The sequence below is a fragment of the Taeniopygia guttata genome, chromosome Z, assembly GCF_048771995.1.
Source record: "Taeniopygia guttata chromosome Z, bTaeGut7.mat, whole genome shotgun sequence".
Classification (NCBI taxonomy): domain Eukaryota; kingdom Metazoa; phylum Chordata; class Aves; order Passeriformes; family Estrildidae; genus Taeniopygia; species Taeniopygia guttata.
The window spans coordinates 6,825,157-6,850,674 of NC_133063.1; the positions used below are offsets into that span (position 1 = coordinate 6,825,157).

Sequence of the window (25,518 nt, forward strand, 5' to 3'; positions counted from 1 at the left end):
TTACCTGATAATTTGCTGTACAACTCTGCAGTGTCTGTAAAACCTGCACAGAACCCCAGTCTTATTTTTCTTTTTTGATCTGTGTGGGACTTAGCATAAAAGAATACAGTGTTCTAAGATCTCTAAGAAAGCAATCTTGTTTCCAGGTAGTAAAATGCATTAATGTATCACATTAAAGAGTGCAAGAGTTATTCCACCTTCAAACTATTTCAGTGTCAGCTCTGCTGACAAAAAAACAATTCTACTTTTCTCTTTGCACCCTAAATGTGCACATTTCTGCTTTTCTTTCAAAGGAAGCTTGTTTTTTATAAATTACTATATATAGGCCTCTTTGGTTGCCATTTGATTTAGGAAGCATGACTTGTTTACTAGCAACATGATGTTGTTTTACTGTGTTTGGTGACAGCTTCATACTGGAATTAACTGTGGAAGAGCTCTTTGTTTTTCTTTCCTTAGCCTGATTACTGCAAGGTAAGGTTTAAGGGTTAGCAAAACATGTTTCTGAAGGGCCCTCTGAAGTGTTTCTTTCTTGAAATAAGGAAATAACTCCCTTTTACAGCACTTATCCTGTCTTTGCAGTGTCTGGGGCATTTTGTGCTGTTTGCTGGGTGTTCAAGCTGGTATCTTTTAAAGCTGAGGTGTTTGTGTTTGCATTTGCAGTTTCCCATTACACTTTGGACTCTGCTGATCCCATATACTGCCTAACTTGCTTTTTTTCAGCACTCAACAGCATAGTTAAAACTTCCCTAAGTTAAATCTCATACTTTACATGGAATTTGAACTGTTTCTTCTGACTGAATGTTATGATGACATTAGGAGAGATACCTGTAATATAGACATGAAGCTGAAGAGAAGCAATTAGCACTCCACTCAGCTTTTATAAATAACTAGCAGCAACAGTGGTTATTAATTTTGGGTATGGCAGGGCTGTATATAAACTGAAACCTAGCAAGAGCTGTGATTTTGTAGAACTACTCAACTTGGTTTTGCTAGTCAGTAGCCTGGCACCATGGTGCCATGAACATAGTTTTGAGTCTTTCATCTGCAATCCTTTTCCCTTCCCATTTATGTTGACTATTATTGCTTTGTCCACCTTCTTACATTGTCCTCAGCAGTTATAGAGCACAAGGCATCTGGTAACTTTTAATTCACTTCTATGACTAATTCTCTTTCTTTACTGAGGAGAATCTTTGGATAGGTTTCTAAATTGTGTTGTCTGGATTGGTTTCAATGAATGTTCACTTATGCTGACAGATGAGGATGTGTCGTGAAGTGAAGCAGTTTTTGCTGAACTGTGAGCAGACATAGAAAGAAAGAAAGCTTTTGGGTTGATGGCAAAATTTTTGGCAACCCTGTGGATGCCTTAAGGGAATTAGGATTGTTATCTGTAGTGGCAGTGTTGTATGCTGTTATGAAATCACTTGTAGGTGATAGCAGTAATAGAGCCGTGTGCAAGTGCTTTGTAGTTTCCACATAGCCTCAATATTTTAATGGTAGTCTTTTTCAACAAGCACGTAAAATTTTCAGTTTTCTTTCCCTTCTTGTCTTCTTGGAGAAGAACCAAGGATTGGACTGTTGTCAGCATTTCTTGTTTCTAATGGCCTGGCTTGGTATAAGGAAGTTTTCTCTTAAAATGTGAAGGAACAATTAACTTCGAAGTGATAGTTATGTGGCTTTCACCAGGCCAGTGAGAGAAGGCATATTAGATTTCTGTTGGGCCAGAGTGCTAGTGCTGTCTTATGTCGTGTAGAACTTCTCTGTTTCTGTGACCCTTCAAAGTATTCAAAATGCACTTTTTTGGTGGGAGGGAGAGAATCTGACAAGATGTTACTAATATCTTCTGAAAAGTTAGATGTTTGCAGCAATCTAATTGAAAATTATGTGCTGTTGCACTGTTTTCTGTGTATCTTATCTGACTTAAAACCAACAGATTCCTGCTTTACTCTTGGAGAAACTGGTGTTACATGCATCACTATGTCTAAAAGGTTACCATAAACTCTTGTGTGCCGTTCCTCTTTTGACATTGCTCTCTTTGAGTTACTAACAATGTAAAACTAAAGGCATGGAGGACAGAGAAGATGATTCTCTGGGAAATTTTACAAGATGAATCTGAAAGTCTTAGCATTTTTCTCTTTATCCCTCCCCCTCCTTCACCGCAAGCCCCTCAGCCAAGAAGAACAAAAAGGGCAAAATGAAACTAAAGTCAGGTCAGGTAAATAGCTCTTCTTTTAAGCAGAGAACTAGGAGCACAGAGAACTGGGTACTGGAAACAATAAACTTTGTTTCCTTAACCCTTCTCCTGCACAGAGTCCTTGGCTTTCTTCAGGGAGGGTTGGTAAGATTCCCATCTTCCTTCAGCTATCCATATGAATCCATTTTCCTGTAATTTTACATCTTTGATACTGCTTCTTTCTTGGCTTTGTTACCTCCTTTGGGTGTGTGGAGGTAGGGAGTGATTGGATGCTGGGAGGTTGGGGTGGGCACCAGAGAGGAGGGGCTGGGCATCTGATCCTCAGCATCCTGAGCTTTAAGATACTGAGGAAGGGGCATAATCTTCCTCCAGGATCCCTTCTCTAGTGTGGGGTTGAGGAAGCAAGCTCATTGCAAAAAGCAGCCTGACAGCTTATGTAAGTTCCAGGATTATACAAGGGAGGCTTTTCTTTCCCAGTCATTGTGGGGGTATGGGATTCACAAGTATACAAGTGGCATACTGGTGGAGATCTGCCATGAGTAGCTTGCTACTGCTTTCTTCTTAAACAGGATGTAAACTCTGGCCTGTGACTTCACTAGTTCTTAAGTGGAAAGGTTTAGACTTCAGCAAAAAGATTTGAAAGAGCAGTGTGGAGAGTGTAATACAAGCTCAGTACTTCTTAGTGTTGCCTGCTCTTCTCTTTTGTAGGCACCTTGGGTCAATAACCAGGGCAGGGTTAGCATTGCTCTTCAGATACAGTGCTGTGTATTCGAGGATTGTATCATGTGTTTGTCTCCTAACTCCTGTGTTTCTATTCTAGGTCACTTTCCAAATAAAGCTATGCCTTCAGCAGGAACCTTGCCATGGATACAGGGGATCATCTGCAATGCCAACAACCCATGTTTCCGCTATCCAACTCCTGGGGAATCCCCTGGTATTGTTGGAAACTTCAATGCCTCCATGTGAGTCTGTCTGCTTTTGCCTCATCTCTGTTCTTGGGGAAACAAGGGGGAAAGGGATATTTGGAAGTCACCTACCAGTTGTGCAATCTTACACTACATGAGGATTTTGCAGTTTCTACCATCTCTGAAGTACCAGATTCTTCAATTTCCAAGTTCATGGGGCTAGCAGACAGCTGGTAGGTGTGCAGAATTCCCAAGTCCAAGTACCTGAAGCTCTTGGTAAATGAAAAGCTTCGTGTGGATAAGGACCGAGTCCATTCTCTTATGTGGGCTCAGAATTTGATGCAAAAAAAGTAAGACTTTTTAAGATGCTCCTTTTTTCAAAGCATCTTTTTTTTTGGTTGATGAACCTCTGAACAGCACAGAGGCAGTGAACAGGTTTAGGAAATACTCACTGATGTTTATTACTTATTACTGGCTAACATGATGCAAGAGGCACAGTTTATGGCCAGCTTTTCTATACCTTGCCTTACTTGCTACATTCAAGTTGTCAGGAAAGATAGTTTTAGTGCAGAGCTGCAACCTGGAGAAGCATTTGAAAGGAGCAAGGATATTCTTAAATTATTGTGCTTCTTATAGGCAGCAGGAAGCCCTCTACATCTCCATCCTAAAAATGCTTTCAAATGCATGATGTTCAGTGTAACTTAGATTGACTTTGCATTAGCAGACATACTGTATTAGGCTTCTTGGATCGTCACAGGGTAGTCATTGAGGAAAGGGTGTTTTTTTGCTGGGGTGACATAATTAATGGGGATTAAAGTTTGGAATTGGTATGTAAAACTGTATCTGTGGATGGTGGCGCACAGAGCTGATGACTGTTGGTTGTTTTTTTGTTTTCCTGCAGTGTTTCCCGCCTGTTCTCAGATGCCAGGAGGTTACTGCTGTACAGCCAACAGGACACGAGTATAGAGGATATCCAGAAGGTCCTGGGAATGCTACGCAAGCTGGGAAATTCCTCTGGCTTAGGTAACAGCCTGATAGAAAGAGTCAACATATCTGGTATTTCTGGCCTGGTTAATTCCATGTGTGTGTAAATTTCAGGAACATGCCATAATATGAATGTGCAGGATTACAATTTACGGTTTATCAAGGCTTTTCCAATCCTGCAGAAGTACCTTAAGCCTCTCCTGTGTCAGAGCTTTGTGTGCTCTTTAATTTATTTGGTGGAAGAAAAAAGGAGTGGTGTGTAATGCCAAGAACAGCAGCTGTATTGGATGTGAAACTGCAATCCTGGGCGCACTGAAGTTAGTCTAAGTGCTTGTTTTCTCAAAGGAGCTGAAGTAGTGTGTCTTTTTGGAAAGCACTAGTTATTTTGATATTTTGTGAAGCAGTGAACACAATGTAGCTACAATTTAGTGTTCTACCCCCTGAGCTCCAGAGGGAAGTGTGCTGGAAGAACACAGGTGGGGAAAAACTGATGTTGGCCTCCAATTTACAAACTCAAACCTGATTATTATCTGACAATGAAATATCTATTTCCCTTCTTGTGTATGGTTTTGGAGGGGATTTTTTGTCCCTATATGCCTTTGGTGTGGTATACTCTCTGAGATTGTCTGGGTACAAAATAAAACTGTCTGGTTTCACTGCCCTATTTCCAATGATAATTAGAATCCTCCAATTTTTAGCTTGTATGAAAAGATGGTGTGCCCTCCTGTCCTGTCCAGGTGAATGAGTGCCTAGTGTGAAATCACATGGGAAGCTTGTAGCAGAGCTGGGACATGGAAGAGCTCTGTCCAGTCTCAGGAAATGTGGTGGACCTCTTGCTGTTGCCAGGTCTCTATGATGTGGCACCTTGTAAAAGTTTTTTGGCACATTCTTCTCTGAAAGACTCTCTGTCTTGTGTGATGTGCTTGTGTGGATTGTGGCTAGTGGAAGTGATGGAAAGTAACAGTTTAGAAAGACATACAGCAGGGAAATAGAAAACGGAGTACAGTCATTGAGGGTCTTCACCCACAATCTTTATGCAGCATGTAGAGCTCTTTGGACGTAGGTGGTATTTTGATGTTTTGTGAAAATTGCCCTTGGTTTCACGGCAATAGTTCTTCTTAGCTCTCATCATTTGAGAATGGCTCAGGCAGGCTGAAAATATTTCTCAGGCAGGGAGAAAAATATCTGAGATGGTATGATGTGAATAGTGTCACATAGTCTGATGTGTACTGAGCACACTTAAAGCAGAGGTGATGTTTTCACATTCTTTTCTGTGTTGCTCAGTACATTGCAGGTCACCTTGGAATAACATGCACTGTTAGTGACAGGTTAGCAGGTATGTGCTGAATGTATGTACAGACATGGATGGACTGTGCAAGGTATTTGTCTTGGGTATTTAATCCCCCTCTGTCCTCTTCAGGATTGTGCAGAATTCTGATGTGATCACATCTGCGTATAATACCGTGGGGTCTACTGACTCTGACCATTAGTTCATACTTGTGTATAAAGGACACGCCTCCTTGCTGAGGAGCTCAGTATCCATACCACCAGGCCTTCTCTCTTTCTACTCAGAGCACTGGCGAGTGGCTGCCTCATGCTTTTGCCTAAATCTGGAGCAGCTTCAGAAGGGAGAGGGTACAGTGTGAACCCTTTGTGCAGAGATGGACACATAATGAACACAGTCAAAATGAGTTGATTATTTCCCAAGGAGAAGTTTGATGTTGTTTTCATGGATATCTTCAACTGTTTGGTTTGATTTGCTGGGAACGAGCTCTCTCCATCAGAATGACAGATATTGTTGTTACTGGTTTTCCACTTCTAGTAGTAGTATTTTACTCCTTAGCAGTACTACTTTTACACTTGCATTGATAAGTTAGCGCTTCCAAAGAGAGTAGATCCTGGTCTGGTGTTTTGTATTGATACATGCAGTGGATGTCAGACATGGACATTTACAAGAACACCATCAAAGCCATAAACTGAAGCTTTTGCTGCTGGGAAGGTCTGAGGGGGAGGAGTGATTCCAGGAAGAGCTTTGTATATGGAGTGCCATACAAGTTGAAAGTCAGAAGGCTCATGTTTCTCTCTACTGTAAAGACTAGTGGACTGACTGTAAAAACAAGCCTCAGACCCAGTCATCACCGACTATATTTCTGTAATAAAATATTTCAAATGTGTAATCAAAAAAGCAAGCCTCTGTGTCATTAGAATGACAGAATGTCCATTGTTGGTTAGGCTTTTGGAGAACAAGGCCTGTTTGTCTTTCTCATGCTAATTTACAAAGCCTTCCAGCTTGGTGGATCGTGCTGTCCACTCCTTGGCTGTGTGATTCATTCTTTGACAGCATGCATGAAACAGCATCCTGTGATCTTGGAAGCACTCATATCTTATACTTAGCAGTGCTTAGATTCCTGTGCAAGGAAGGTCCACACTCAGTTGCTGTTGACAATGAGGTGTGAAAGATGCAAATCCTCTTCACTCTGGGGGCATTTCTTCTAGTGACTCTGGGAACCTAAGGAAACAGGAGTGGGTGTCAGATGTAAGTGCACGACCCAGCCTGAAAGCAATGTCTCTACACATGCGTTTCCCTCAGTAGCAGGAGGGCTAATTATCAATAAGCTAATAAATGAAAATGTAATATCCTGTATGGTTTAACTCTGGCCTGGACCTGAAGCCATGTGAATTGGTGGTGCAGACAGGTGCACCTTTGCAACTTCCCCAGTGGAATGGACAATGGGCTCCTTGGTGTGTGACATGGACTTCATTGGAGTTTCTGTAGCTCCTTTCTCCCCTCCGTTCTCCCCTCACACACTCTTCCCACTACTGCCTGATGATTCTGATACAGGCTTCCAGGAGTTCATCTCTCATTGCAAATTGGAGCTAATGCTAGTCACGCAGAGCATTCATGTCTATATCTGGCTTCTGATGTCTGAATCTGTTCAGAGGGCATTTGCCAAAGTCCTTTTGCTTGAACCTTCTTTAAAACAACCCTCACAACTAATGTTCGAGGTGTGACTCTTAGTCATCTGATCAGAAGTTAGGCATGAGCTGAACCTTGGGGATAAGAGACCTACTTAAGATGGCTCATGTTGCTTGCACAGGTATGAGTGTGTCAGTGTGTTTGTTAAACGTAAGGTAGGACATGAAGGTTTTGTTCAGAACACACTATCCACTCATTCCAACAGGTTTTGTGTCTCTTGGGCACTTCTTGAGAAGGTGGTAGGTAATTCCTCCTAACAGGGCTGTTTGTGGAGGAGTTTGAGGAGGAACAGTAGAGAAGATCTATCTGTTGGAGAGGAAGGTGTTATCAGTAGGGAACAGTCCAGTGTTGCTTCTTGTAGTACCTTTTCTGGCCAGGATGCCAGGATAAAGTGCTAAGTGGTGATGTGATGGAGTTCAGCACATGCAGCTGTCATGCTCTGTGAGCACTGCTGTTGTGTGGCCGCTTCCTGCAAGCCCCAAGCAGTGAAATCTACGTGCAGGCACACACATACCGTAACACAATCAATTTTGCAGGCAGGTGCCAGGTGCCCTCTCTGTTCCACTTGTTACATGTCTGTCCAGCAATGTCACCAAGGTCTTTAACACTCGTGATAAGGCAGAGTGCAAATCAGTACAGAGAGCCAAAGACCTTGGTGACGGCACTTTCAAGAACATGACAAGGCTGCTGGGATTGCTAGCTGCATTAGGTTTGGATCGCTGCTTGCAGGCACTGAATTTGCAGCTGGCCTCAGTGCTATTTCATCAGGTTAAGTGTTTGCAAAAAATAAGCTTTTCTCCTGTTTTGAAAGATGGAGATACAGCTTGCTATTGACTCTGAGGCACATTTTCTTTATTTCTTCCTTCTGTCTACAAGACTCCAAAATACTTTGTTCTGCAGTGCCACAGAGTAATAAATTAACAGGTGTAATTAAAGCCATCTTCTTTGGTTGCTGCTAAAAGTCGCAGATATAAGCCAGCCTGGCTAGTATTTACTGCATTGCTCTTAGTTTTCAGTGATCCCAAAGGGCACGTTTCTATTTTTCTTGAAGGCAACCCAACTAAACAAAATGGAGCAATGAAATAGGCAGAGGGAAACAAACATCGCCTAAGAAATTGCATCAGATCTCAGGCTGTTATTCCACATGTGCCCTGCCTGTCCCAGTTTTTTGCTGGATTAGTATTGCTTGTGGCAGAAGAGACAAACATCAGCTGGGTGGCATTCTTTGCTGATGTTGCACTCTGCTGCACACAGATGTCGACACTGAAGGAGTTTGCGGCCTGTCTGGTCAGTGCTATTAGTGCCTTTTTTTTTTTTTTTAACAGGCAAAGGATGGTAGAGGGCTTGGGCTAAAGAAGAGCCTCTGGAGAGGCCTTCTGGTGGCTTTTGTATCACTGTATGATTACAGGGTGCTCAGGGAAACAGGATGTCATACATTATCTGCTAGGTGACATTAAGGTGATGGCTAACTCCCTCCTCAGTGTCTTGTCCCTAACAAAATTGAACCCACGCCCTCAAGCTAAACATTCAGGTTGACTCTTACACCTGCCTACGCCTGCCTAATTAGACTGCTTTCCTCCCTGACTTCCTTTGGGAAGAATCCTAGCAAAAACCAGCTAGGCTAGAATGAAGACTAGCAAACCATATGTCGAGGTGGCCTTCACACCCAGAAACACCTGCAAACACCATCTGTGGCAGGGTGGCATTCCTGTTGCTGCACATAAATACGCACCTGAGTTCTCTGGTAGTGTGCTCCACAGTGACATTCAGGTCCTTGCCTTTCCTTTAGGCCAGGGGAAACAAGTGCCAGAAATGCTGCCCTGTGGTATCAGTAGAGAGGTCTTGATTTATTGGGGTGGGTAGGAAGGATACTTTACCTTTGTATATTCAGTAGCAGTTACCTTGCACTAGCCCTCAGCAGAGCTCCCTAGGGCATCCCTGGCTGCTACTGCCTCCTGGCCCAGAGCATCCCTCCAGGAAGGGGAGTCTGGGACTGTGTGGGAACCACTGTGATTTCTGCTGTGGTCAGATGCAGCATGTCACAATAAGCAAGTGGAAGAAGCAGCCAATACTGGGTATTTATGTTGCACGAAGGTTATAGTTGTTGGTTGGGTAGAAGATTCAGGTACACATGGCAGTTTCCCCACGTTTGCATTATTAATTTTTTCTTCAAATCTCTGTGCTGCTGAATAGTCATAGACATGAAAATTCTTGGAGTTTATTTTTTTAAGTAAATGGAAATTGTTTAGGCAACTGCAGATCTTCTGGAAAAATGTTTCCAAAACATTCTTGGAAGGGCACTTTAAGTCCATTACTACAGGTTGTGAACAAAGTGTCTCTGTGAATCCAACTGGTGTGTTATTTTTTTCTGTTCTCAACTAAAACTGGGAGGCTGGCAGTCAAGAGATAGGCAAAAGTAGAGAATGCTTCTTATCTATCGGTGCTGGAATCCTCGACTCAGGAAGAATGGTGTCTGAACTCCAATGATTTCCAAAGGCTAATTAATTACTTTATCATACTATATTATATTATTATTTTATTATTATATTATAATTATATTATATTATTACTTTATTACACTATATTACACTAACAAGAACTATCACTAACTAACTAGAAAACCCGTGACTCTCTCCTGAGACACACACATGGATTTAATTGGTCAATAAATTCAAAATACTAATCACTAGAATTTAATCATGTAATCACCTTGGGTAAACAATCTCCAGACTACATTCCACATGGGCACAAACAGCGAATGAGATAAGAATTGTTTTGATTATCTTTTCTCTGCTTTTCTCACAGGAGAAATCCTGAGATAGTTAAGTGTCTCTCTGTTCAGAGGGTATGTGAATACCACAACTTCAATACCAATGGCAGCTTGGTCCAAGGTTAGGTATATAGCTTTAATTAGTTAGGTGACGTAATATTTGCACAATTCAAAGAATTGTAATTTTTGTAACCTGTAACTACAATATAACTAGATACGGTATCATCACTTTCAGTAGAGCCTCCTTCTGCTTCCTTATTATTTGGAAGCCAAGGATGTGATAAAACTAATAAAATTATCTTGATAGAGGTTAAGGTACAAAGATTTGCTGTACTTTAAAATCAGTTTCCAGGAGAATCATACTTGTTTTCCATGGGACTGTTCATGAGCAGTTGTTACTGTGTGACTTTGCTTAGAGGTTGACATGGGTAAACACATATAGCATAATGTGTATTGCTGTATTCTGAGTCTGTAGAACTGGGCTTTAATGCCTTCTTTTGGTCTGAACTTCCTTTGTACAGAGATACTTTTGAAGACAGATGTTTAGAATTATGCCAGCTTGGATTCTAGGTAGATATATATGGATGTGATAGAGCAAGACTGAAATCTCATTGAATGGGGAACTGAAAAAAACATATGCAGTGGTACATTAAATCTGGCCTTGCTGTAGTGTTTGAGCTCTACCAGGTGACAGGAGCTTGAGAAAAACATTTCTGAGAATCCTGTTGCAGAAGATTGTGTGAAAGCTGTTAAAAAAACACAAGGAAAACTGCAAGCTTGTTGGTATAAGGCTGCAGTATGGTCACTTTAGAACCAGTTACCTGATGGTGCCAGTTATTGTCTCATTGTATGTTGTAAGGGAGTCAACAGCACTCGTAACTACAATTAGCAACAGAGTTATTCTGGTAGATACCAGATTGCAATTTATTAATTTATTGCACTTTTATCTTTCTTAAATTGTCTAGATAAAGACACAGTGATGAAGAAAACAAGAATTGCTTGCTGTGCTTACAAGTAATTAGTACTAGTATGTGCTGCCGAGAACTTTAAAAGTTCTGGGTGTTTTCTTTAGTCTTCAGCCTTGTCAGTGTTGTCTGTCAATGCTTTTATTTTAAACCAGCAAATAAAGTGGAAAGCATTAAGTGAACAGTTAAATCTCTCACACTTTGCTATTATTTCCCTCTTTGTATGTAGCCTTGTCAGTACAGCTTGTTAATATCAGGACTATGCTGCCAAAACTTATGCTGTTTTAGCTTCAACTTGAATTTATTTTTTGTGTTCCACTCTGGCAAATTCTGTGTTTCTTTTCACTGACTTCTAATCTCAGAATCTTAAGAAATGCCTACTTTGTGGAAGATTGCATTGGATTTATTTAAGCTACGTTCTGAGGTTGGTTGAGACAGCAGGATTGAGACTTTCCACATTGAGCTTAGTGTTAGCACTCCCCTAGGAAATATGTAACACTGTTATCTGATGAAAAGTTCAGCTTTCTCAGGGGATTTCCATGGGCCTGAGCTCTCATGAGAGTGGAGATTATGAAATTGCCCCGTTTGGAAAAAGCCCTGTACCCTTCTGTGTTGGATTGGTACTGAGGCCAGAGTGCCTAATTTGGGTCTGACCTCCCATATCTCTCAAGTTAATATTCAGCTTTGGAGCTGTCTCTAGTAATAATACATTTTATCTTCAGCATGTATTACAAACACTTATTACCTAATTTTACAGCATTTCTGTGAGCTAAATAAATAAACAGCTGCCCTCATTCTCAAACACACTAGGATGTGGCAGTTTTCAATGCAGTCAGGATGCAATAAAAGCTGATGGCTTTTTAAAAATGTTGATGGTAAATCAAGTTCTTTTTTACACAGGCAAGAGGACAGAACACTGCTTGACCAATTTTTTTGAAAATCCGTGACAGTTCAATTTTTAGTCAGTCTTTCATGTTCTATTTAAATATTTTCGGTCATAAAATAAGTGACTGTTAATAGCAGGATCCTGACTAAAATATTCTGCCACCTGTTGCTGAATTTATTTGCAGCTTTATTAAAATGTGACATTCTCCACTTCCAACCCTAGAGATTTTTGCTGTTGCTGTGTTTTATATAGCAGTGAATTTTTTGAAATGCATTTTTAATTCACTTTATGTGTTTTATGTTTATACTTTTATATGTTTTGCTTTCAAAATTCTGGAGAATCAATTGAATTAAATGCAGCAGCTGCAGAACTTAAAAAAATAGGCATGGGCTTATGTATTTATTAAGTGTCAATAATTAACAGGAGTTTGTTAAAACTGCATATTGCTTGGGCCTGTGTATCAGGAATTCTCAACTGATAAAAAATTGGTGTACATTTGAGAATTTAGTGGAATGTAACTCATCGATTAGCTGAAGATCTTGCCCTAGCTTTTTTTTTTTTTTTTTATGCTGACCTGGCAGCACTCTGTGTGCTATCTGTGGGGGAGATTCATGCTGTTCTGTGACACACATCCTCTGTAAACAGCCAGAGTTTCCTTCCCTTTCTAATTTAGCTTTAGTTTTAAGAATGGTGCAATAAAAGACCCTTTAAAAGTATTTAAAATAAGACCCTTCCTGTGAGTTTTGGTGTTTTGTGGTTTTTTTACCCTTTCTTGAACCTTCCTGTTCTTCTAAATGTATATTTAGAGGAACATACTACCTGAGGTAGTATTTAGATGTGTGTTTCTTGACATTGTCAGAAGGTTTACATAACCACAGACCATCAGAACTTAATGAGCATAAGCTATTATATATTTGGAGATCTTTTCCTTATAATTCTCTATCTATTCTAACAAGTGCAGCTGAAACATAATTGGACCATATCTGAAGCTGACTGGGCATAGATATGTACCAGAAGGAGATTTGCTGATGGGGCAAAGACAGCTTACTGCAAAGATAGCAATATCTGAAGTGTGAGCCTGTTCTGGATTGTGCCAGCCACCTCCTTAGGAAAGCAGCACTGCTGCCTGCCCCACAAAAAGCTACTTCAGAACAGTAGGGAGAAAAAAAAAAAGCTGATTTGACACTTGAGACCTGATGTGGACATGGAAGTCCATTGTCCCAACAATTTTCATTGTAGCAGAGGCACAGCTGTGTGACAACGTGGTCAGCAGTCTATCTCCTTAAAGTGCAAGGAATTTTACTAGTGTATCCATGTGAAATATATAATGTGTAAGACCTCTTCAGCAGTACATATGCCATTTTCTTCAGGTAATTGCAGTGCTTTCTGATCTGGTAGACAGAATCGGGTTCCTAAAGTACCAGGAGGCACTGCTCTTCTCTGCGCCTAGAAGTAATCCAGTCCTCTGTGTAAAGCAGAGTGGTGCAAATGCTCCAGGGTGTATTTTCAGCCAGCCAAGTTATGTCAGTACCAAAGGGAAGGACTGGTTAGTGTATTGACAGTCCAATAGAAAACCAGCTGGAAGGATGAGCTCCTGAAACGACCAAGGCAGGATCTGTTGGGACCATCCTGGTGTAATGTAGTACAGTGTCACACTTAGAATGTGAGAGACATGATTCACAGCTAAAACTTTGTGTGAATTTGGGCAATCATTATTTACTAAGCATCTGCTTTTCAGTCTTTCCCAAAGATTGAGAAAGTTCTTCAATTATTTTGAAGTGCTCTTGCTCAACAGTCTGATTTCCAGTAGTGAAGGGCTTGAATAGTTGCAAAGGTTACCCTAAACTAGGCACAGAAAACATAATCTTTTATTTACTGCTGAAGTTTGAGGGGTTTATTTCCTTCTGTTGGACTTGATACTCAAAAGCAAACCTAAACAACTGTCCATAAGGGTAACTTTGCAGTGACCAACTAAATAGAACTGTAGGGAGTAATTATGGGAGGGTGAACTAATTTAGATGTAGATATATTTTCAGTTGGAGGAGACAATTTTTCTGGTTAAGCTAAATACAGTGTAATTATTAGCTTGTTAATCTTCAGCATTTTTTGATTGGTTTTACTTTGTTCTGAAGGTGGCTTATGCTGCAGTGTGTTGGATAAAGGAGCATTAGGACGTGGCACTAAATCCAGAAGTGTCAGGTCTTCCTTAACATAGAAAAAGTAAGAGCTACTATGATCTGCTGACTGCAGACTTGGATTTTTGCTAAACTTTAGAATAAGTCAGATGTCAGTCAGGTTCCCTGAATTTGTGACAAGTAAGAGGAACACATATCTGACAGAACAAGCCTTCACACCCAAGGGAGGGGTAGCTTTTTCTCTTCTCATCTGCCTTTCTGTGTAAGGAGGAACAAGTACAAGTGCAGGACAGTCAGGGTGCTTTAATCCTGGAAAGCTCTGCCTGCTGCTTTACTTAAGGCTCATCATTACCCATGCCAGTTTAATGGGAGAAGCTCTTCAAATTGATAGGTGGTGCTGTGATAATTTTAAAGTAGGAAAATACTGCTGGATACATTCTGCCTGCTTGTTTTGGGGGGAGAATGATTCTCATATAAGTGTCTTCTGGATGCATTTGAACTAGCAGTCTTATGGATGCACGCTTACATAGCCAGCTTATGAAAATACTTCTGCTGTTACTAATGGTCATTTGATTAAAATGTCCAGCCCTGCCTTTTCCTGTGATTTGCGTTTCTTCTAGATTTATGGTCACTTTCTCAAGTACAAGGAATTCTGACCAGTGTCCTCATTGGTCACAGCTTACACTTTCAACTTCTGCTTAGATCCATGCATTTTTAATAGGATAGTGCCATGGCACTATTCCTTGTGTGCTTATGTGTGCCATTAGAATTGTGGTGACATGTAGTATGTGACTGGATGTGACCAAGGCATTTGGTTTTCAGTCTCTCTATTGCTTGGGGTGTTTTAATATATTTTACTTTATGTGTTAATGTTTTGAAACATCTAAAACCTGTATATTATCCAGGGCATAATATGCCTAGTGTAGTGAAAATCCAGTCTTAACAGCAAAGAATTACTTCCTGCCTCTGTAGAAGGATCTGTCTTGCCCTGAGCTGAGTTTGATCTTTGGAGGGCCTTCTCCATAGTTTATACCATCCCTGAATTTGTTTGGTTTACCACTCCTGAAAATAATTTTGTTGTAGTAATGTCACATCTGTGGTCCATCATCTCTGACTGACAAGCCAGTTGAAAGGCTAAGAAAATTTGTACTAATTTTGTGAACATTAGCAGGAGAATTTTCAACCAGTTATAATGCCATACAATTTGAGTCTCTGCTCAGACTTTACTTCTTAAAGCATGCAATAACTATTCTTAGTGTGTTTCCTTTAAGCCTGCTTAATTTTTTTTGCAGTGTTAGAAGTCTGTATAATTTCTTTCTGCTTTTTTCATTGGCAAACTCTATTTCATGGTTGTCTGTGCAGATAACAGAATTTGCCTTGCAACGGGGAAAGTCTCAAGAATATCTGTTCTGAGACATAATGTGGGGTTTAGGGATGTGGTTGGGTGTGCCCCTCCTTAAGCAGGAGCTCGGCAGGCTGTGTTTGCTGGCAGGGCTGTGGTGACCAGCCTGAGGGTTTTGCCTCTGTGCTTCGTGACTTGGTTTTCTGATGCAGAGTCTTTCTCTTGTCATGTGTGTCATATAGAAAGGGGGCCTGATGGCTTTTGCACAAAACAACTGCACAAAGGGATGTATTAGCCTCGTGTTTGCTGCTGGCTTCCCATGCAGGGAGAGGTAGGATCTTGGCTTAATGGGCTCTGCATGCCTGAAGTCAGTGAAGGCTAGCTGAGGGCTGGTTTATGTATGTGTTAGTACATGCTGAGAGCTGTGCTTTCTGCCAGAGTAATTGTTCTGGACTATATTTAAAGCTCTTCCAAGCAAAAATCATGACTTAGAGAGGAATAGAGGTGGTCCTGATGTCACAATCCCCAGATGAGAGGGAAGACCTGGGCCTGTTGCACAGCATTTCCTTTTCTCTCAGGAGAGACGCTAGCTGCTGGAGATGGATGGCAGGCTGCCTCCTCTTTACTCACATCACCATTTGGCATGGCAGATATACGAAGATGATGGACCCTGGTTAATGGGGTGTTCACTTTGGTATTATCTAGTGTCTGCAGAGGCAGCACTGTTTGATGTGTGATGGCTTTCAGGGCAGAGAGCTGTAGCCTGCTGTAAAACAGGTCAGGCCGTGGCTGCAGAAAGAATAGCACTTTGACTGTGAGCAAATTAGGCTTGTATTTTCACACTAGTTGATTCTGCACAACAGGCCTGCTGAGCTGCTTGATTTCTTGTAAACAAATCAAAGTATGGCTTTCCAACTTTTTCAGAAGACAGTTTAGCTCTTGCCAGCATTAACAGGTACACAGGCAGCTCTGAGAGCTGTCCTCACCTCACAGGGGGAAAGCTGCCCCAGAGGAAAAGAATAATTAAAACATACTAAGTGCTAAAAAAAACTAAGACCAATTACCTTATCATGCTTTTTGGATGTGTTGTCCAAGGTTAGGAGTATAATGAGGGCAGGTGAAAACTTGTTGCCTTGCCCAGCACTGCGAGAAGTTTGCTTTTCACATTGTCAATCAGGGTCATTGGTACAGTCCTGTAGCATGGTTCACCATTAGGAGATTGCTGTTTGTTCTGGATGATCAATTTACTCTGGATGGTCATATAATTACAAGTCATTCAGTCTTTGGTTCTGCTGTTGAAATTACATGAGAGCCCATTTTTATTTTTGTGGAAAGTGGCTTCAGACATCTTTTGTCAATAAATCACAGTGATAGGTAACAAGTCTGAAAATCAGTTCAAGAGTTCAAGTGCACCTGCCACCAATTCAAGAGGAATACTTCTCAGATAATGAAAAATTAATACAGACTTCCAGTGTACAAGGTAATTCTGTGGCAGCATTTGATTTGCCTGCCCTGGTCATCTCACCATGTGAGGTTTCTTGAAAGACAGTGTCTAGCTAGAATGTTTGTAGTGGTCATGTGTGCTACCAGTAAATGCTCTCAGCTGCTGAGCTGGAACTTCGGCTGTTTGTCTCAGCTTCAGCATCTCTATGGGTGTGCAAATCGCCTGTTGCTGGAAATGTGATCAGTGAAGAAGCAGTGCCCTGGGTGAAGCAGCCCTGTGTGACTAGGGTGCCTTGTGACCTTGTTCTCCAGTGACACCTGGGCACAGTTTTGCACAGACATGACAGCCAGCTGTGCCATCAGGCTGGGCCTTCCCTTCCTGTAGAAGTGCAGTTTTACCTGCATGGGGAGCTATGTATCTGAAGTCTTTGAACAGGGACAAGAAAGTACCATATTTGCTTGCTTGACACTCTTCCTTGCTTTGCTCCTTCTGTTAATTAGTGGAGACAGATGCTGAGCTGGGAACCCAATTATCTTTTTTGGTCTCATTTGAGCACTTGTGGAACCTTGCTGATGCTAAAGAGTGAACTAAAATGTCTCTTATCTTACTGTTTCATCTTGCTGTGACACCTTAGTTGCTGTTACAAAAACAATTGGTTTGCCCTATGAACAATCTCTGTGGTAATAAATAAGGGTCAGAATTTCATACCAGCTTCTGTGTTGCGTTGATATTTGGCTATGATGAATACAGGCTTAGCCAAAGGCTTGCAAGTCTCCCCAGCTGCAGTGGATATAAAGAAAGTAATGTCATTGTTTTCAGTCTTGAGTGTTTAATCTGTATAGAGAAGACTCCTGATGACTAAAAAGCCATGTCTATAGATCAGACATATTGCCCTGCTTTCCTCATAGCTGCTGAATTAACTTAAGGTATGAAGCTACTTCTCCCCTTTGCTTCATTCATTTTTTTATACGGAGTTAAGGTAGGTGAAACTGGGAAGTAGATCTGACTGTCAGAGTGTTTTCATTGAGCTTGGTAGCTTTAAAGTGTCTGAAAACCTGGTAAATTTTAGATGATGGGCACAAACCATTTGGGCAGAACCCCCAGAAATTAACATGAGGCCTGGTAAGCTTTGTACTCTACAGTGGATTGAGATAACATTGAATTCCATTTGCATGCCTTTTATTTTCAGAATTCAGTGTTCAGGATATGAAAAACACAGCCACAATTTCTGTGGGGTTATGTTTTCCCACCCTGCTGTTTAATTTTAAAAGCCACTGCACCATTAAGTTTCTGGAGGAAAGTATGAAACCTGTGCTTCTTAATGAAAGAAAAAAAAGAGAGAGAAGTGTGATAGAAGAGTCTTGTCCTGTAACCTGCCCCTAAAAGCTTTTCTTTTTTTCACTTGTCTGTGGGTCTTCCCAGTACTATTGGACATTGTCACTGCTTACTATGGGACCTGTTACAATCATACTTTTAGTAAGATCAGCAAATTAAAGTACTCAGCTATGGCTTTTCTTGCATTTTGACCACCCTTTTGAGCTTGTGAAAGTAACTGGGGATGTGTTTATGAAATGAGGAAAATAAAACCCTGTGGCTTTCAGACCACAGATACTTCCTTCACTGTGCAGTGTTCAGCTCTGGTCTGCATGAAGCCAGAGACCCCCACATAGTGCTGATTTGCTAGTTTTTGTAATGCATATTTTTATTTTGATGTTCATTTTAATCAGTAATATAGCAAGCATAGTGGTTGTTTTTCTTCCCTAATTCATGTGATTGTCTTGAGCTCTTTGAATACATTTTGTTGGGCTTTTTTTCCCCCACAAAGATTTGATTCTTAAGCAGGGACTACTGGCCTACTACTGTGCCCAGGCATGAAGGGTCTGGAAAAGTTTAGGTTGTCAGTAAAATGTTAATCATATGATGCAATACAGTTTTACAGTAGGAGATGCTCTGCGGTATGAAAATCCAAGAGTTTCTGGTTTTGATGCCCAGAAGGCAGACCCCAAGGTGTGCTTGAACTGTGTGGAAATGAAGGAGAGCTGTTCCTTCTGTGAAAACAATACCCCTGAAATGCTGCCATGTATGATTGTTTAATCCTGACTGGTGAGTTCAGAGAGAATGGGACATCTCGTGGTTAAGGCACAAGACCTTCAGTTCTGGGAGTTCTCAGTTGTGCTGGGAGTTTCCTTATGTGACCATGCAAAGGATCTTTCTCCATGTCCCACATGGGATGTAGACATCTCTTCTGCTTGTTTCATGTGCATGGGGATGGTCTCCCGTTGCATTGCCATACTGTGCCCAAACTGGGGCTAATTACAGCCGAGGCATTTCAGCCCTGCCAGACCTGCTGGTTTTGCCGTTATTTTCATGGTCTATAAGCAAAAGTCTGTTCTTTGCTTTTACTCCCTTGATATCAGGACTGAAACTGCAAAACTAGTCTGCCACGGGGAAAATCTGTCTCAGTATTATTTCTGCTGACTATCCCACCACTGAATCAGCAAGATGGTTCATATCAATTTTGACAGTCTTTTGAGCATGTTTGTTCAGTCTGACCTCAAGTTTATCTCCTTGTTTGTGCCTAGGACTTGGGTTGCTTGCTGAGGCCTATGATTTCGGCCAGGAGGACGAACCCTGTGCCAGGGGTGTGGGAGCCTGCAAGGCTGCAGCTCCCTTGGGTTTTCTGTTGAAGATGAAGGGAAGGGCAAGGAAAGGCTGCATGTCCACGTCAAGTACATGGAGAGATTGGTCTCCAGTTTATTCTGTGCCCTCCAGCTTGCAGTGGATGACTGTAATGATGCTTGGCCACTCTCAAGCAAGAGAGGAGACATGCAATTTGAGCTGACGTTTTGTCTCGTGTATTTGAGTAACTTGATAGTGTGTCTAAATTTTTATGGCAGGAAAATATTGCAGCAGTAGACCCATGGTGGTAAAATGTGTTCTTCCACTCCAAGTGTTTGCATTATTAAGTATCCTTGGTATTAGCTTTCAGAAGACTTGCCTGTTTCTTTTATTTTCTACTTTTGGAGGGTTTTGTCTAAGTAATGCTCTTTTATTTCCTTAGACCCTAGTGGGCAAGCAGTCATCTTGGATGGGAAAGACTGTTTTCAAGAGGAAACCTCTATTAAATCTTGACTTTTTAAGGTATCCAGAGGAAGAATTTAGATGCATTGCAGTGTTCAGTGCTTTCTGTCATTTCATGTGCAAGCTGTTAGGCATGCTTCCATAACTGAGAGGGATTGCATGAGACACTGACCCACAAGTCTTGGAAGTAGGACCAGATGGAGTGGGGGAGAAAATGCATGGTACAAAAGACTGGCTGTGTGCTTGGGGCACTGCAGGCAGGATCGTGGTATTGGGATTTGGTCCCTTGGTCTCCCAGAGCTTTCACGTGTGGTCTTGGGTAGTGATCATGGCTCCATCATCAGCTGTCTGGAAGCCAAACACTGCCCCACAGTTATGGTAACCTTGTTCTACTTCCTTCATGGTTTACTCCAAATAATGATGAAAACTCATTCAGATATTTGTAGGAGTTTCTTGGAAGACAGCATTGATTTTCAGCAAATTCTTGTGCTAAGTGAATCTGAAAATGCTTGGCATGACATAAAAGGCAGGGGATAAATACTCTGCTAATGCTGGGCTGGTTAATTACAGCTGTGAAAGATGACAACTCTTTGTTACTCCCCCTCATGATTACAGGCAGGTCAGCAGGAATCTTAGTGCAGTTCAGGTTGCATTCCTGCAATTGCCTATAGAATATGTCCCAGACCAAGAAAATCATGACTCCATATGGCAGAAAACCTCCAAGCCAAACCCGGATAAAACAGACTATCCAAACCAAAAACAACACATCGCCGAGGAAACAGAAAAGTGGAAGAATTATTGCTTGGCTACCTTTTTTTTTTCCCCTTCTTTTCATAAGGCATGTGGCCCTTTAAGAGAAGCTTGAAAAATATCTTAAGTAGAGGCAGATTCAATTAAAAGCTTGCAAACATCTGATCTCTGCATGCCAGTGTGCCTTCAGTCAGGCCCCCCTTTGTCCATCTGACTTTCTGAACAGTTGATGATCTCACCAAAAAATAAACAAGCTGCAGAAGTGTTTAGGGATTTTGGCACATGTAGGAAGTAACCAAGGAATCAGGGTGGGGGAAGTTTTTCCTCTGCTTGCGGTGAAGCAGGGTGCTTTAGCCTCTGCTGGAAAGAGAGAAGGGCGGTTTTATGTTATTGCAGGAGCCAGATCTTTTCCCAGCCTTTTCCCGAGCAGGGAGTGGAGGTGATGGTGGATTTTGCTCGCGGGGTTCAAGTGGGGTGTTTGCACGCTGCGTATTCATGAGTGGTCCTGCTGCGTGGGAGAGAGGAAGGCGAGGGAGACGCTTTTGCCCCATAGTAACCTCCGCCTTGCCTCAGCTGAGGCGGGTGATTGACTTTTTCGTGTGGAACAAAAAGGCAACGGGGAATTTGTAACTGGATATGTAGATGAAGGAGCAATGACCGTCAGTAACCCCGTGTACTTCGTGCCGCAGGAGCAGAGCGCGTGGTTCCTCCCCTTGCCTGCTCCTCCAGCAGGATCAGCCTGGGAGGCAGAAGTGGCACCCAGACCACCAGGTCTCCCTGGCACCCCAATTCCATACCAGACTTTTCCCTGATGGGGGCCCATTAGTGACAGTATCACCTAACCAAGCTAAACCAAAGCCAACCAACAACAATAAAATAAATTCTTAAAAAAAAAAACCAGCCAAAAAACAAAACACAAACAAAAAATCAAACCAAAACAAAAAACCCTAACTCAAAACTAACCCCAAAACAAACCAAACAAAAAACCCCAAACAAACAAAACAAAAACCCAAGTCTAATCCAAGAACCCCTCCTGCAGAGGGGGTGTAACAGCTGTAACATCTGTCCCCTGTAGGAGGGGAAAGGTACAAGCCCCTGGTTCTTCCATATCATTAATTACTCTTTAGAACTCATTGTTTTCCACTATTTGCTCTGGGTTGCAGCAAATCCTAAAGTAGAAAATACAGCATGACAGCTAGCTTGTTGTTGTACCTCAGTCTGGAAATTTCACTCTGGTAAATCCTATAGGACTTGGTCACCTCCTCCTGGCCTAGATGCTTTGCTCATCACTTGTTTAAGCATTGTGGAGATAGAATTGTCCTGTGTCTCTCTTAAAGGAAACAGCAACAACAAAAACCAGACCAAAACTACTAAACACCGCTTGACTACACCCCCCCCCCATGCAAAAAAAAAAAAAACAAACCCAACCCCCCCCCCAAAAAGAAACCAAAACCAAACAAATACAACAACAACAAAACCCACAAAAAACCAAACTCAATACAAAACCCAAGAAAGCAACTCAAAACAATGTTAGCTCTGAGCATCAGCTTCTGAAGGTCCAGTTTTATGGATTTTAGTAGGGTGCTTGGATTATAATTTCCAGATGGTTCCCCTTTGCTGTGATGTTGGCACAAATTTGTTTTAAAGTCAAGAGCTGGAATACTGATTGAGAAGGAGTAAATGTATTTTTAATTCCAAGCAGCTGAGATAGTTTCCTAGATCTGTGATTCTATATCATACCTGTGTCTCTGCATATGTCAGACTTTGAAATTAATGATGGAGTACATCAGCTGCTAACATATATAACTAAAGGCTAGTAAATCCCTTAGTGGTCCATGCACCAGCTCAGTCCTATGTTCAGTAACAACACAGGGATTAAGTGCTAATGCTGTAGTAGCTTTCAGATCAAGAGAGCAACGTGGTGTGCCTTGCTTCTGTGTATGTATGAGCAAATTGACCTGAAGTAATGATGTTAATGGGGGTTGTTTTTGAAGGTTGATTGCTTTTTTTGTTGTTGGTTCGGGGTTTTATTTGAGACCAAGACAACATGGATTGACATTTGTGAAGCCTGCCAAGTTTCAGAGCACTTTACCAGCAGCTCCTCTTCCTTTGCGCTATGGTTTGTGTAATTCCCTCTCCCCTATTTGTCAGCTTGACTTTTCCTGTTCAGTGCTCTCACGTGAGTTTCCTTTTGGTTCTGCTGTGACCAGAATTTTGCTTGTTTTGTCATTTTTCCAGACTTGAAACTTCGGGATTTCCTGGTTGACAATGAGACATTCTCTGACTTCCTCCATCATAATGTGTCCATGCCATCATCTGCCGTAGAGGAGCTACTGGATGCAGGGGTCAACCTCCAGCAGGTAAAGAGTACTTTCAGCTCCTAACATAATGCTTGTCTATTGTTTGTTTAGCTGTAATGCCAAGATCCACAGTGCTGGACCCCTCTGTGCTAGGTGCTGTAGAAAGACAGAGGGAAATGTATTCCCTGTTTCTGTCTTCCCTCTTGCCCTCAATTTACTGTCTTACGTGATTTTAAGCTGTAAAAGGACACTGGGAACCCGTAAGTAAATGTTTTCACCTACATAAGAGAATAGTACCCTCAGGTTAAACTGAATTTCTTCCTTCCTCTTTTTTATTTTAAATGGAAGTAAAACATTATTAAGCTGCTAGCTCTGATTGTTTTCAGCCACTCAGCTTGGGCTGGAGCAGGGTTTCTAGGTCTTGCTCTGCCTTACATTCCTGTTCAGCAAAAGGAGCTCTACTTTTAGGTTTGTGGCCAACACATCAAGAAAGACACGTCGTAAATTACGTAGTACGAGAGTCCTGCTATCCTGAGTGCTCTGTGACTGCAGTCATAAACATAGCCAGTGGTGGCAGTGGGCTAGAGCCCCATCTTGTGATGGCTGGCATTGTATTTGTAACACATTTTTTGCTAGGGTTGATGAATTAGTCCACCAGCATCCTTTCTAATGCAGAAGTCAGAATAGACTTCAAAGGAAGACCCAGGGTTCTCTTGAAAGAATGCAAAAGATGGTATACAAAAGGAGGAAGAAATCTGTTTTGATCCTTAACTCCATATCAGATCTTTTCATTGAAGTGGAATGAATTAATTGTCCTTTTAGTCTTTGTTTTCCTGTAGTTATAGATGATGTCCCTCTTTGCACACATTGTCTTGTTCTTCAGTGAATTCTTTCAAGCCATCTGTTTTAGTACCGTTTGATAAGTTATCCTTCAAGTTAGGCATACATTCTACTAAAAAAATGTAAAGCAGAGAAAAAAATTTTTACCCATTTTAGGCTGCAAGCCTTCAGGTTTTACTTGAAACTAATTAGATTAAGACAGAATCATGCTACAGATGATTCTGGGGGGGTAACAGGAAGACTGCAGCAACAGCATTCTTATCATTCTCACTGAGCTAGTGGAGAGGCAAAAATATTTTCAAACAGCAGGCAAAAAAGGCAAAAAACCTCAGTGTACATTGTGTGATTGCCGTGCTGTATTGATTGTATAGGGAAATGGAAGGAGGAACAAAGCTTAGCTTTTATCTACAAAATGTGTCTGAAAGATGGTGAAAGACTGGTCAGTCACCTTGTTCTTCCTTGAATGCTTCAAGCTGTACTCTTGTGAAATTCTTGAGCTGATTCTGCTAAAGTGCTGGGAGTGATGCTTCTAAGTCATAACAGCATTCTGTGCTTAGGGATGGCAAGAAGAGCTAATCTGAGTGCCAGGATGTTAAGCTGCGGAGCAGAGCAGTGGCCCACCAAATTTTCTGTCAGCACTTTTCTAATATAGATGGTAGTTAGAGATGCAGACCTCTCCCTTCTTGCAGAATGACTTTATCTGACTCACAAAACAGATGTCTTTGATTTTGCTGGAGATCTGGTTTGAAGATCTGACCTCACTGCTGAGCTGCCTAATGACTTCAGTATTAATAGGCAGTATTTGTTAGGTCTCTGAATGAGTGGGTCACAGCTTCATTCAGAAGTCATATAGTAAAAGGGCCTATCCAGAGTATGACAACCTTTCCCAGCGAATACAAAAACATGCTTCTGCAGTCTGTTGGTGTCTTGGGGTCATTCAGAGAGGCCAGAAGTTATGCTATGCAATCAAGTAAGGAACTGGAGTCTCCAAGGAGATGGGATTGTTCACTGTTACTGTTAGTGTAATGACAGCACTCCAGCATGTCCAGCAGGGCTGTGTATCTAGCATACTAAAATTAGAGGAATCAAATAAAAGCAACCTAAGCCTTGTCTTGATGGGCATGTTGCTTCCTGGGGCTGACTGGCTCTTCCTTGTGTTTTTCCAGTCCTGGCAGGTTGTGCTCAGAAGGGTGTGGGATTTGGAAGGTGCCTGGGTCAGCAGTGGGTAGGCAGCTGTGTAATCAAGCTTGGTATGCTGCTGTTGTCCAGGTGTGGCCAGACAGCTCTTGTGTGGTTTGGAGGCAGGAATAGCTCCTGTCCCGCTGAAAAATTGAAGGCACAGTGAGGTCCTGGGCCAGTGCTCCAGCATGATGAATTGACTATCAGTGAAGAGTAAATACTAATGGCCAGTGCATATTCTGGTTGGATCAAATCTCTATTTCATGAAGCAGGAAAAGTCCCAGGAAGAGAATTATATTACATGTAAGGACAGAACAGTTACCTATGACTACTTTCAGGCATGAGCCTGGCATTTTCTGAGTCCTTAGGGGACTAAACCTGTCATTTAGGATGTATTTTTGCCTGCTGAAGACACCATGGGTTCAGATGACTGCAAGAGAACCTGCAGACTTGGTGAGACTCAGTGTGGATAGGCAGAGTGTTTTTTCTAAGGTTTCAGTGCTTGAAAAGGGCAGCTTCTCACCAAAAGAGCATAAAATCTAGGTGAAAAAGGTGGACATTTTCTGAATGGTGACAGGTTGATCACCTTCATTTTTTGTGAGTGAACACCAGGGCACTGGGAGACACTGGATTTTCTATGTGTCCACCCAGGGAAGCTTGTGTAATTTCAGTGCCCCACAAGTATCTCCTTTTCAGCATGGCTATAACACTTGTAGTAGTGTCTCCACTGGCAAGAATAAAAAGCACCCCAAATTTTCAAAAGGCAAAT

General features: G+C 41.7%; 1 protein-coding gene across 3 annotated transcripts in view; it reads left to right on the forward strand.

Annotated features, from left to right (window-relative positions):
• ABCA1 (ATP binding cassette subfamily A member 1) overlaps window positions 1–25,518 on the forward strand; it is a 91,398-nt gene that overhangs the window by 22,719 nt on the left and 43,161 nt on the right. For all 3 annotated transcript variants that reach the window (XM_030257516.4, XM_002190920.7, XM_072921915.1), the window contains exons 4-6: window positions 3,012–3,153; window positions 3,998–4,119; window positions 22,669–22,790. In XM_030257516.4, the coding sequence (XP_030113376.4) occupies window positions 3,012–3,153; window positions 3,998–4,119; window positions 22,669–22,790 (386 nt within the window). The remainder of the gene's footprint in view (window positions 1–3,011; window positions 3,154–3,997; window positions 4,120–22,668; window positions 22,791–25,518) is intronic.